This window comes from Triplophysa rosa, linkage group LG3 (genome assembly GCF_024868665.1).
Source record: "Triplophysa rosa linkage group LG3, Trosa_1v2, whole genome shotgun sequence".
In the NCBI taxonomy this organism is placed as follows: domain Eukaryota; kingdom Metazoa; phylum Chordata; class Actinopteri; order Cypriniformes; family Nemacheilidae; genus Triplophysa; species Triplophysa rosa.
In genome coordinates this window covers 15,180,127-15,194,295 of record NC_079892.1, presented here as the reverse complement: position 1 = coordinate 15,194,295, position 14,169 = coordinate 15,180,127, and the positions used below count along the sequence as shown (strand labels likewise).

The window sequence follows — 14,169 nt, the reverse complement described above, 5'->3', positions numbered from 1 at the left end:
CGGGTCCGTCGGGTTCGGGCAAAGATCTTCAGCTCTACTCTGAATACACTGTATATATCATTTAAACAGAAACAAGATTGTATAGTGCTGCTAATAGCTGATGTCAGTAAACACGCTATTTAGGGTGCAAACCAAAGAAACGACGTACTGTCACTTTCAACCGAACCAACCCAAATAGACGAGAACGATGTAAGTGGTCGCCTTTGATCATAGTAACTTCGGCCTACTTATGTGATTATTTGATGGGTCTGTGACATGAATAAAAACATGGTTTGATTAAAAACACCGTTAGAGTCTGTGTGTGTGAAACCCGCCACAGCTTGAATATGTGATGGTGGTGCGGCTGAAGTGGTCAAGTACAAAAGCTTGTGTAATTTGACAAACATCCTGCTTATACTTTCATATATATATAAGTGGGGCTGCAACAACTAATCGATAAAATTGATCATTATCGATAATGAAAATAGTTGTCATTGATGTTCATTATCGATTAGTTGGTCTGTGACGTCACTTGCGAGCTGCGCAGTTAGCGCGTCTTCTTCCGTTTTAAATGTCCCTCCGTGTTTTAAAGTCGCGCGCGTCTCTCCGTGCAGCGCGAGGTGCGCAGTTTTAAAGTCAAACGTGTCTCTCCGTGCAGCGCGAGGTGCGCAGTTTTAAAGTCAAACGTGTCTCTCCGTGCAGCGCGAGGTGCGCAGTTTTAAAGTCAAACGTGTCTCTCCGTGCAGCGCGAGGTGCGCAGTTTTAAAGTCGCGCGCGTCTCTCCGTGCAGCGCGAGGTGCGCAGTTTTAAAGTCAGACGTGTTTTGCTTGCATCTCTTAAAGCCGCGCAGTTTTAAAGTTTAAAGGGGAGAGGTTTTTTAAATGACAAAATTAAAGATTATATTTGTAAAACCCAATTTGTGGCGTTTGCACTTTGCAAAGTACATAATATGCTAAATACCCTGATTTGGGGGTTTATTTATATCAGAGGTGGGAAGTAATGAAGTATGCTTTTTGTACTATGGTTACATATTATTTTTTCTGGATACTTTTTACTGCACTTCACTACATTTGAATGACAAATATCTCACTTTTCATGCCACAAAAAAAAAAGATTTCTTTGGCCAACCGCCCCCTCCCTCCCACACTTGGGAGAGACTATTGTCGGCTGCTTCTAATATGACACACCTGAATCAACTCAGCCTTGGTGTGTTAATACGCCCTTTTCACATGACGTCACGCATCTTCCGTTCTGCCGCGAAGCAGTGTATCATTACTTCCACTAGCACTCCAGTTCATAAGGTGGCGGTAATGCACCTATAAGCTGATTTGCCAACCGCCAGTAAAACTCAAGAAGAAGAAGTTACTTCCGCTAGCGCCTCAGAATGGAGTTTACCAAGTGGCTTGCACATCTGCCACAAATACGTCTAGATGATGTACAACGTCTTGCAGACAATTTTTCGCTAACGACAGGATCAAAGCTAGAGAAAGGATACAAATTCTTAGTTGAACAGTACCTGTTTGATTATGAAGGTAAGTGTTTTGTTTTCTTTTTGTGTTAGCGAAGGTGCTAGGATAAGTACATGAATACGTGTTCTGTCAGTTTTTTTTCTCACTGTTGTTAAATTCCAGCGCGACGGCAAAACCGAAGTTCTTCTTCTTCTTCTTCATCTTGTTTGTTGCAAGATGGATGTTATGATACACTGCTTTGCGAAAAGGCGGAAGTGACGTCATTGTGAAAAGGGCGTATTAGGGAGACATCCACAACATTTTGGGAGAAGGCAAATGAGTTCAGTTGTGTATACTTTTCCCATCTCTGATTTAGTAATTTCTGTATAAGCAAAAAATCGAATTAAACTTTTTATCCGATTAATCAAAAAAAATGATCGTCCAACTAATCGATTATCAAAATAATCGTTAGTTGCAGCCCTACATATAAGATTATACATTGTTTTAATAACTCCAGCTTGGTAGTCCAAACATTTGTAGCCACGCACCAGGGCTATTTTTAAATTGCAGGCTTTTTAAAATAATGGGTGGGAAACTATAGAGATCTGATCAGATATCCAGATGTGGAAGCTACTTGATGTTGGCAAGTCCTGATTGTCTAAAGATCCGATCTGCTTGTTCGGATCACCAAGATCGCATGTTAAAGGGGTCATATGGCGGAAGTACGTGTTTTTCTGAGTTTTTGGTGTGTTATAAGTTGCCCATGCATGTATTAGACACGTAAAATGGCACAAATGAAATTGTGGGAACAAAAGATGCATTCTATCTAAAAGCGAATGCTCAACCAGACCTGCCTGAAACGCCTCGTGTAACCACACCCCGGCGAATCTACGTAACTTCGTAACATGATTTGGACTAAGACCGCCCAAATCTACACGTGGTTAAGGTGGGCGTAATTGTAAATCTCATTGTATCGTCTGTCAGTACAATTGCTTTGGAACCTGATGTTCCGAATATGGTAAGAGGCGTTACATTTACGTGAAATGCTTGCAGTATTTGACCAATCACTATGCACTGGTGAACTGGCCGATCATAGCACACCTCGCTTTTCAGAGCCATGAGCTTTGTAAAAAATCAGCGCGTTTCAGAGAGGCGGGGCAAAGAGGAGATACAAACATTCACGGTATGTGGAAAATACAACGTTTTTTAAACTTTAATGATGTATACACATTGCGTTACATCTAAAACAAACAATAATATTCGTTTTAGCCGTGCAATATGACTCCTTTAATGCCAAATATAAACGCACCCTTTGAAGATCTTAAAGGGATACTTCACCCAAAAATGAAAATTCTGTCATGATTTACTCTCCTTCGAGTTGTTCCAAATCTGTAAACATTTCTTTGTTCTGATGAACACAGAGAAAGATATTTGGAAGAATGCTTATAACCAGACAGATTTTGCCCCCCATTGACTCCCATAGTAGGAAAAAATACAATGGTAGTCAAAAGTGCCCCAGAACTGTTTACTGTCCTACATTCTTCAAAATGTCTTCTTTTGTGTTCAACAGAACAAAAAAAACGATAAAGTAATTTTTCCTACTATGGGAAATTTATACAGATTTGGAACAACTCTAAGGTGAGTCATTTTTGGGTGAAGAATCCCTTTAATGATATGATCTCAAGATGTTCATACTGGTCCGGTCATATCTTCTGTCAGATAAAATGTGTTTTTCTTCATTTCTAGTTGTTGTGGAATTACAAGTTGAACTTGACAACAGATCCGAAGTTTGAGACTGTCGCCAGCGAGGTGTGCAAGAGTACCATCAGCGGGGTGAGTATGGATTCCCTGAATTTGTTCAATAATAAAAATTGTATTAAAGTGAAAATATTTATATAAAAATGCTTATTTTATGTAGATTAAGGAGTGCGCGGCGGAGGAGCGTGGGAAGGGTTACCTGGTGTCTTGTTTGGTGGAACACCGCAGTAATATCTCAGAATACCAATGTAGCCAGTACATCACAAAGATGACCAGCATCATCTACAGCGATTACCGCCTTATCTGCGGCTTCATGGACAAGTGCAAGGACGACATCAACACGCTGCACTGTGGGAGTGTCAACACAGGCGAGAAGGTAAAACTCAAACAAAGTATCCTTAGTACACTTTATGAAATATTACAGTTTATTATTTTAACGTATTTATTCATTTGCCCTTATAATGATGATTCTAAAACATAAACCTCCAAACAGCATCTCTTCATGATGGACTCTACTGATTGTCCAATGGCCATAGCTTCCAACTTCCAATAGATCCAATCTATTCACGGAGGATGAAATTAAGCCCCGCCCTACTTTTTTTCTAATTTCAGAAGTCGTTTTACTCAGATTCGTCACAATGCAGAATAAAACATCACTGCAATTTCTGTGTCATGCCGACTTTAAAACTATTTGCTGTGAATTTACATAGAATAGCTTTGCGAAAAATTTACACAAATGCTTCTTATCTTTAAATGCCTTTTTGAACATTTGTATGAGTAAAATAACAAATATCTGAGCTCAGAGTTAAACTGTTACCAGTATCTGTACATTTTTTACTTTTTAACATGGAAAATGATTTTGTGAATGATTGAAGATGTCCAGTCGTCAACGTTTTTTGGAATGTAATCCATCGTATGTTTGTTCGGAAACTGTTTTCAAAGTATTTTTACAAACATTAGCAGTTGCTGAGCAAAGCATCAAAACCAACACTAAAATTAGGAGCCATGCATCCCTTTCTAATCTTTGAAAAAATGAGAACGAAGGCACCACCAACACCATTACGAAGCTTCTATTATCCGTTTCAAGGGTATTGTGTTCTAAGCATTCTCTCTTACCTTTCAGGATATCCACTCTCAGGGCGAGGTGATCGCATGTCTGGAGAAAGGACTGGTGAGCGAAGCTGAAGAGCAGCCGGGTCCCTTCACCATTAAAGATGACTGTAAGAAAGCCATCATGCGCGTGGCTGAGCTCTCCTCCGATGACTTCCACCTAGACCGTCACCTCTACTTCGCCTGCCGCGAAGACCGCGAACGCTTTTGCGAAAACGTAACGTAAAACTCACTCGCGAATACGTGCCGCCCCGACAATCTTGCGTGCTAATAATTCTCCCGTTTCATTTCTGCTTCAGACTCCAGCAGGAGAAGGAAAGGTCTATAAGTGTCTTTTCAACCACAAGTTCGAGGAGAGCATGTCAGATAAAGTATGTTTGTTTTATTTGTTTTGCATTTAAATGATGTATACAGTAATAAATCTGTCACACAAAATTGCAGTAGGTAGGGATGTAACGATTCACTCAGCTCACGATGCGATGCGATTCACGATTCTGATCTCACGATGCGATTTATTCACGATTTACTCACGATTTATTTTTAAAAAATGAGTTGAAACAAATTAGAAATGAACAACTTCCCTTGCATTATTTCTTAAATGCTTCACGTTTCTTTGCATAATAAAATAATGTTTTATTTCAAATAACAAAAGTAAACTGCGATTTTATAACAAATTAATAATAGAAAAAGTCTCTTTAATATAAACAAACTAATACTGTCTGTGCTTTTCTTGGATTTTTTTGCATTTAAGAAATATCAGCATCCACGTTTAGGTTTGCAGTGAAAATAGCGGCCCCTGCTGTTCAAAGAATGTATTGCGATTCAGTTCAAGCTTCAACCGAATTGAATCGTCACTCATTATAACCGATTTTCAACCGGCTCACGGTGAATCGTTACATCCCTAGTAGGTTTCAAATATTGCATGTGCAGTATTAGACAGTGAATATGCTTCTGTGTAATCCGCAGTGTAAGGACGCCCTTTCCACTCGCCAGAAGCTAATAGCTCAGGACTATAAGGTCAGCTACACGCTGGCTAAAGCTTGCAAACCAGACCTGCGCAAATACCGTTGCAACATGGATGCGGCAATGCCACGGGCCCGAGAGGCTAAACTCTCCTACCTCCTGCTGTGTCTGGAGTCAGCCGTACACAGAGGTAAAGCCGGCGATGTGTGTGTGTTTGTTGTGGAACAACGATAAGGGTGCTCAAAGTGTTGTACACATAATTTCATGATTTGTTTCGCAGGTCAAACGGTGAGCGGGGAGTGTCAGGGGGAGATGTTGGACTACAGGCGGATGCTGATGGAAGATTATTCCCTCAGTCCTGAGATCGTGCTACACTGCAGAGGCGAGATCGATAATCACTGCTCCGGCCTCCACCACAAGGGTCGAACCCTCCACTGCCTCATGAGAGTGTCCCGGGACAAGGGCATCTTTGAAGGCCACTGCCAGAAAGCTGTGAGTTTTTTTTATGAGTATCGATCTGCACATGCTGGTATCTTGCTGGAAGGGCTGGGCAATATTTTATATTAGACCGGTATATTGCAATGTTAATGAATTAGTTCACTTTTTTCTGCATCTGTTTGACTCTCTAATCTGTTTGTCTTCAGCCATTTTCATTTAAATTTGAGATTTGCTTTTAGTGATTTGTATTATATATTACTTACTAGATGTTGTTGTCAGTTTATCAAAATTATAAAAATGCTTAATTTTACGGCTGTCAAATGATTAATCACTCTAATAGTTTGCTAAATAAAAGTTTTTGTTAACATAAAATATGTGTGTGTACTGTGTATAATAATTATGTATATACAAATACACCCACTTCCATGTATAATTTTAAGAAAAATATATATTTATATACAATATTTATTATAAATAAATATAAAAATGTATATCCACATGTACATTTTTCGTAAATATATACATGAACGTGTATGTATTTATATATGCATTATTATTGTATACAGTACACACACATATTTTGTGCAAACAAAAACTTTTCTTTTGCAAGTACATTTAGTCACGATTCATCGTTTGACAGCCCTAATTGAAACAACAAAAAATGGTCTAAATTAGGGATGGCGCAGCAGCTTTTGCCAGAGGGGAACTGGAATAGCCTGGGTTCTCCTGAGATTTTTTTTCTACATTGGAGTTTTGGGTTCCTCGCCACCGTTTGCATACTGTTTCACACTATTTGCCTGGCCGGGGGGGGGGCTGCTTTAGAATTAGAATTTTAAAGTTTTACTTAATTAATATTGCATATAGGAATTTATAGTGTCTGTGTGTGCGCGTGTGTGTGTGTGTCTATGCGTGTTGGTACGTGTGCATATTGTGTGTGTGGAGTGTTTTGTATGTGGGTATGTCTGTCTTCTTTGTTTTCACCTTTTTCTTGTTTTTACAGGTATAACTTTAATTGTTTTGCTTATAGTCAATATGTCTTATGTACAGCTGCTTTTTAACAATGAAAATTGTAAAAAGCGCTATATAAATAAAGTTGAGTTGAGTTGAGCTCATATTGACCGTTTAACCGTTAACCGATAGTAAAAATTTTGACCAGTTAATACTATGTTAAACGATTTAAAAGGTATGTTTATTTTAAGTTAAATAATATGAATCATATTTTTTAAATAATAAAAATAATTTAATACGTTTTTAAATAACTATTAAATCATACATGTTTTTAGTTTTCTGTATGGTGAAAGAAAAACATGCTAATCATTAACTCACGGTGCGACTAGGTGTAAATGCGCTCCGAAACGTTTTCGAGACAGATTAAAATCCGATCACGCAAATCACTTGACGAAACTGGACAAGTGTAATTCATCTGATTGTTGAGGCCACATTTGTCAGGGCTTTACTCCTCTAAGAGTTCTTTGTTTAAAATGTAGACACGGGACAATCACGCTCACAATGCGCTGTGACATTCTCTGTCTCGCCGTCAATCTGTAATAAAACATCAATAAGCGCATCTAATCTAAATGACACATAGTCATTTGATGCATGGTTATTGACTTCATTGGCTAAATGCCGCAACTCTCTAGCTAATTGGGCGCCCGCTATAGTTAAACGTTATACACGAAGCAAACGATCAGTGAGTGACGTGACGTTAGTCCAAAACAAGTCAAGAGTAATCGATCAAACGCTTCAATCTACGCTGAACCAATAGTAGGCAAGACCAACCATCTAATTATACAAGACACAGAAAAGTAAGAATAAATTCAAGAATAAATAAATAAAAGTGGAAATAAATACATGCGATAATAAATAAACATTTAAATAAATACATGTAAAAATGAAAGGAGATTATAAATAGAATGATCTAAAAATAAAATAAAAAATGGACACAAAAAATAAATCAATTTAAAAAATGAAAAAAAAAGTTAAAGCTAAGATCAATAATGGCTAAAACTAATTATTTTGTTTTATCAAACCATTCATTCCTTTATTTTTTTCATATTATTACATTTATTCGTTTATATATTTATTTATTTATACATTTATTTATTTACAATTTTTGCAGGTTTAGTCCTCCATACCTTACTAGACAGTGTTCTTTTATTTCACACGGATGAGTACGTTTGTGCTCATTCACCGTGTCTTAGTTCCTCCTGTTATATAATGAACTGAGGTGGAATTCATTTCATTCATGAATGCGTGTAGCTCAGTTTTCATTCATATTAAATCCGGCGGCGGCTGTGATGAACGATGCTGATTATCTCTTTAACTGTCTGTATCCCATCAGCTCCAGACACTGATACAGGAAACAGACCCCGGGGCAGACTATCGCATCGACCGCGCTCTGAACGAAGCCTGCGAGTCCGTCATACAGACCGCCTGCAAACACATCCGCAACGGAGATCCCATGTGAGTGAATTTGTGTTTTCATTAAGTATACAATTAATGTGTCTTTTAGTTTATTTTACAGTATACTGGGATTATCAGTTAAGTTTTTTTTCTATTCTGATTTATTTTAGTCTGCATTTTAGTTCTTAAGTAACTTTATGAAATGTTTATCCATATTTCGTTTCCATATTAAATTTTTATGCACATATCAGATACTTATTTAAAGCGACTTCACTGTGTTCCTCCAAAATCAAATCAATTACTTGCGCTGCCTCCACTTTAAGTTTTACTATTTACTATTATTATTACTATTAACAGAATTGTGTTCTTTTTTATTTACATTATCAACACTGCTTGTGAGAAGCAAATAGTGGCTTTGTTAAAGCTATGGGGGTTGACATACTTGTAACAAGGACTGTTGTGCCACATCATATAATAAGGTGAACTGTGTTTTTACTCTCACCAAACCAGTTTGACAGTAAACATTTCAGTCTGTTGATTTAGCAGGCATGTGTGTCTTTAACATTTTACATTTAAGTGATACTTAATACCTAAAGGTAGTTCACCCAAAAAGAAAAAGTCTAAGTTGTTCCAAATCTGTATACATTGCTTTGTTTGGTTGAACACAGAGAAAGATATTTGGACGAATGCTTGTAACCAAACAGTTCTTGGACCCCATTCACTCCCATAGTAGGAAAAATTACTTTATCTTTATTTTGTTCTTTTGAACACATAAGAAGATATTTTGAAATATGTAGGAAAGCAAACAGTTCCGGGCACTTTAGACTTGTCATATTTCTACTGTGGTAGTCAGTGGGGTCCAAGAACTGTTTGGTTACAAGCATTCGTCCAAATATCTTTCTCTGTGTTCAACCAAACAATGAAATTTATACAGATTTGGAACAACTAGAGAGAGTAATTCATGACCAAATTTTCATTTTTGGGTGGAGTGTCCCTTTAAATACTTCATACTTATAAAACATCAAAATACTTTGTCCTGTCGCTGTGTGAACACTTGACTGAACTGAAACTGAATCGTGAATGATGTCATCGTATTTTTGAGAGGAAGGTGTGCAAATGATGTCATTATTTTGTTGCACACTAGAGAACCTAACACAGTCGTTTTAAATTCGTGGAGACTTTGATCATTTTAATGCATATAGAGATGAGGTGCTTGTTTTAGGATGATTGTGAATGTTGTGTGTGTAGGATCTTGTCGTGTCTCATGGAACATCTGTACACTGATAAAATGGTTGAAGCCTGTGAACAACGATTACTGGAGCTACAGTACTTCATCTCCAGAGACTGGAAGTGAGTGAAAACTTTACTTTTATATGTTATGCTCATCATCTTGACATGTAAGATCTCATCCAGGATCTTTAATTCCATAACATATTTTTAACTTCAGCATAAACCAACAACCATGTAACGATGAAATCGACTACTGTAAAACGGATATATTTTTCTGTAATTTTGCTTGTAGGCTGGACCCCATCCTGTACAAAAAATGTCAGAACGACGCCGCTCGCATTTGTCATACTCACGGCTGGAACGAGACCAGCGAGTTCATGCCACCCGGGGCCGTTTTCTCCTGTCTGTACCGCCACGCTTACCGCACAGAGATGCAGGGCCGACGGGTACGAGCGCTCAGTGAAACATATTGAAGCAATATAACACTGTACTGTAACCTTTGCATTGGAAAAATGGCTTTTATTTAGTCACCTATTATGTTATGGGATCATTAAGTAATGTTTTTAAGACGTAACTGATGGAAACAATAGCTTATCTGAGGCTTCCTGCATGTAACCGTAGGGTGCATCAGAAAGTTCAGTCGTAAATACAAAAGTAAGTGGGAGTGTAAGTATCCTCCGTTGCTTTAAGGGACCGTGATCTCACGGGTCTTGTCGAGCTCATGTCCAGGTCACTTTATATCCCAAAACATCAAAAGCAGAATACAGGAAGTTTGATTTGCATGAGGGGAATGAAGTCTTACAGTATTTTTTGGGGGGGATCAATTATTTATTTTAAATGTCTCGTTTTTCCTTAATTCAAATACCCTTGTCTATGATTTTTTTTCTCGTTTACAGTAATTCTCATTATCAAAATGTGAACAAAAGAAACTTTTAAAGATACAACCTGTAAAGTTTTGGTTAAAAATGAACAAATAATCAATGACCACTGGGCTAGTTGCGCAAGATACATTTACATTTAGTCGTTTAGCAGACACTTTTATCCAAAGCGAGGCAGATCATTGCACAAATGTGGAACCGATCCAGAGAAGGTTCGTGAGAGACATTTTTTACCTTTTTGGGATGGCACCACAAGACGCCGTTCATTTGCAGAGCATGCGGATCTGGCGGGTATATAAGTCTGCATTAGCGAGTGAAGATAAGGGGCTGCCAAACCAGTGGTGGTGTTGTAGGCCAGGAGCAGAGTCTTGAATTTGATGCGAGCGACGATAGGGAGCCAATGTAACTTAATGAAGAGAGGGGTGACGTGTGCTCTCTTCGGTTCATTGAAGACCACTCTTGCTACTGCATTCTGGATCATCTGTAGAGGTTTTGCTGTGCAAGCAGGAAGTCCAGCTAGTAGCACATTGCAGTAGACCAGTCTGGACAGAACAAGAGCCTGGACTAGGACCGAGATTACAAGCAGTTCTGTTTTAGCAAAGTTCAGCTGCAGGTGATGGTCCTTCATCCAGAGCGAAATGTTGCTCAGGCATGCTGAAATGCGTGCAGAAACAGTCGGATCGTCAGGCTGACAGGTGGAGTTGTGTATCATCCGCATAGCAGTGATAGGAAAAGCCATGTTTCCGAATGACAGAGCCTAGGGATGTCATGTATACAGAAAATAGCAACGGCCCAAGCACTGAGCCCTGAGGCACCCCTGTATCGAGATGTTGGTACTCGGAGACCTCACCTCTCCAGGATACTCTAAATGACCTGAACCATTGTACCACCATTCCGGAGACACCCAAAGCCTTGAGGGTCGACAGGAGGATGTGGTGGTTAACGGTGTCAAAGGCGGCAGATAGATCCAGTAGGATGAGTACAGATGAGTTAGAGGCGGCTCTTGCCAGTCTCAGGGCTTCATTGACATGGAGCAGTGCAGTCTCAGTGGAATGACCGCTCTTGAAACCTGACTGGTTGCTGTCCATGAGTTGTTCTGCGTGAGAAAGGAGGAGAGCTGGTTACATACAGCACGCTCAAGAGTTTTAGCAATGAAGGGGAGGAGAGATACCGGTCTGTAGTTATCTAACAGTGCAGGATTAAGATGGCGCCGGTGAGCTTTTGCGACATCTGCAGACTACTTTCCAGTCATATAACACTATCGAGTTGTTTTGGCTTAACGAAGTGCTCAGCAATTTAAAGAGGATCTGTCATATCGCTGATATATTACTTTTTTAATCTAAATACACCCATATTTGCTGCCCCAAAATCCTCCTTTTCCCATACGAACGGGAATTACTCTCCTGACTATGGCGTCCCAAAAGCTCACCGGCGCCATCTTCTTGTGCAGCTAGCGAATTACATGAAAACAATGTTGAAAACTGATTTGAGATTTAGGTTATAAAATCCGTTTGATGTCATTTCAGGTCAGCATGCATAAAGATAAGCACGTTAAGTAACCTGCAATTTTATGTTTCAAACAGAGATGGCGACAGAGAGGCAAAATTTACAGATTGCAGCTTTAAATTGTTATTTATACTCACTCTCATAAAACAGGCTTCATATTCTTTAGGCTAAATATTTATTTTTGTTTTTTGAAGTGATATTAGCTGGACATGTGTCGGACGGGCTTGGTGACGTTCACCCTGATAGTAAACATGCTTAGCTTTAAAATGCATGTGAGAAACAAACGATCAGAGTCTTTCTCTCTTTACAAGGACTGATAACCACATTCATGGCTTGGGTTATAAATGTTGTATTTAATAGGTCATTTGCTCAAATTATCAGGGTTTTGGGTAATAATTTTACACATCTAATTCTCATATCGGTCTTGCGATAATGATCAAAATTCATGACAATCAAAGACAGATTGCTGTTTATTTATAGAGAGCTGTAGAAGTGTGTTTGTGTTTGGTTGGTTGTGGGTTTGTTCATGTGATTGTACATAAATGAATATACTGATTCATGGGAGTGAATCTATAGTTATCTCGGGACTGTAAAACGGAAGTTCAGCGGATCCTCCACCAGAGGGCGGTGGATGTTAAACTGGATCCTGAACTGCAGCAGCGATGCATGACAGATCTCGGAAAGTGGTGCAGTGAAAAATCCGAGGCTGGACAGGTCAGTAGCACGATATATATTGCCAAATATACGCAAAACAATTTGTTTATCAAATGAATTGGATTTTTACATTGAAAATAACATGACCAACATACATACATTTATATGTGCATCTCAATTGACACGTTCCTTTATTGTTCATGTGTTTTGCAGGAGTTGGAGTGTTTGCAGGATCATTTGGAAGATCTCATCCCTAACTGCCGTGATGTGGTCGGAAACCTGACAGAACTGGAATCTGAGGTATAACGTTGTATTGACGTTTTGCTGACGTTTTATTGATGTTTTGCTCTAAAATTAAAAAAGCCTCAATGTTGAGTCTGTGTCTGCATTTAGTGCTGTGGATTTGAGATCTGTAGGGTGATTTTAGTGTTTGTGATCTTTTAGGACATTCAGATTGAGGCTCTGTTGATTCGAGCTTGTGAGCCCGTCATTCAATCTTACTGTCATGTAAGTCACACGTCTGATTTATTTCTATTAGTTATTAAGACTGCAATCCAAAATATAAAATTGTGAATACATTTAAAATTATGACAAAAAATATTTAAAAGTACATATAAATATAGCATTATAAAAGAGGTTGCAGTGCTAATCATTTTATTAAAATTTAATGTTAATATTTTTTCTTTTGAAATGTACATTGTTACGTTAAAAAAAGAATATCATTTTCTTTTTAAGTATGTAGATTCAGTATCATTTTCTATTAGTATGTGTATCTCAATAATATAAGTTGTCTTCGTAATCTCTCTCTCGCTCTCTCGCTCTCTCTCTGTCTCTCGCTCTCTCTCTGTCTCTCGCTCTCTCTCTGTCTCTCATTCTCTCTCGCTCTCTCTCCGTCTCTGTCTCTCTCTGTCTCTCTCTCTGTCTCTCTCTCTGTCTCTCATTCTCTCATTCTCTCTGTCTCTCATTCTCTCTCTCTCTCTCTCTCTCTCTCTCTCTCTCTCTCTCTCTCTCCCCCTCGTTCTTATCTCTAGTGTCACAGAGATCCAGGGGAAATAAAAGGTTATCTTAACCCGCTGTCAGATAGCAGGGTGTCACAGAGCTCAGCAAAACCTTCAGGCAACCATAATAAACAAAGGAAGAAAGGTCTTCATCAGATTCATCAACTCCAGCAAGATTCAGCTGGGAGAGACTNTGTCTCTCTCTCTCTCTCTCTCTTTCTCTCTCTCTCTCTCTCTCTCTCTCATTCTCTCTCGCTCTCTCATTCTCTCTCTCGCTCTCTCTCTCTCTCTGTCTCTCTCTCTCTCTCTGTCTCTCTTTCTCTCTCTGTCTCTCATTCTCTCTTTCTCTCTCTCGCTCTCTCTCGCTCTCTCTCGCTCTCTCTCTCTCTCTCGCTCTCTCTCTCTCCTCCTGTCTGTTTGGTAGGAGGTGGCTGATAATCAGATAGACACTGGGGATCTGATGGATTGTCTGGTTGCCAATAAGCACCAGAAGGAAATGAATGAGAAATGTGCTGTCGGAGTCACGCACTTCCAGCTGGTGCGTCTCTCCGTCACACACTCCCATCTTCCTTTTCATTACCGCTTTCTTTTTGTCCTTCTTTTTTCAATCCACCGTCTCTCTGTCATCCTCAGATCCAGATGAAGGACTTCCGCTTCTCATACAAGTTCAAGATGGCGTGCAAGGAGGACGTGCTCAAACTGTGTCCCAACATCAAAAAGAAGTGAGAGCAAACGTTCGACCGTTAAATCGGTCAACGGGAAACAGACATGATTCAGATAGCCTTTTAGTTTTCACCTAAATAT

At 39.1% G+C, this 14,169-nt stretch overlaps 1 protein-coding gene across 1 annotated transcript in view; it reads left to right on the top strand.

Moving 5' to 3' along the window:
- The window catches only part of glg1a (golgi glycoprotein 1a), a 34,884-nt gene that overhangs the window by 8,898 nt on the left and 11,817 nt on the right, over positions 1-14,169 (top strand). The window contains exons 3-16 of the mRNA XM_057330034.1: positions 3,174-3,260; positions 3,346-3,561; positions 4,309-4,512; positions 4,595-4,666; positions 5,262-5,448; positions 5,539-5,750; positions 8,038-8,159; positions 9,348-9,449; positions 9,622-9,775; positions 12,290-12,427; positions 12,581-12,667; positions 12,812-12,874; positions 13,790-13,903; positions 13,999-14,087. Coding sequence (XP_057186017.1) covers positions 3,174-3,260; positions 3,346-3,561; positions 4,309-4,512; positions 4,595-4,666; positions 5,262-5,448; positions 5,539-5,750; positions 8,038-8,159; positions 9,348-9,449; positions 9,622-9,775; positions 12,290-12,427; positions 12,581-12,667; positions 12,812-12,874; positions 13,790-13,903; positions 13,999-14,087 — 1,847 coding nt within the window. The remainder of the gene's footprint in view (positions 1-3,173; positions 3,261-3,345; positions 3,562-4,308; positions 4,513-4,594; positions 4,667-5,261; positions 5,449-5,538; positions 5,751-8,037; positions 8,160-9,347; positions 9,450-9,621; positions 9,776-12,289; positions 12,428-12,580; positions 12,668-12,811; positions 12,875-13,789; positions 13,904-13,998; positions 14,088-14,169) is intronic.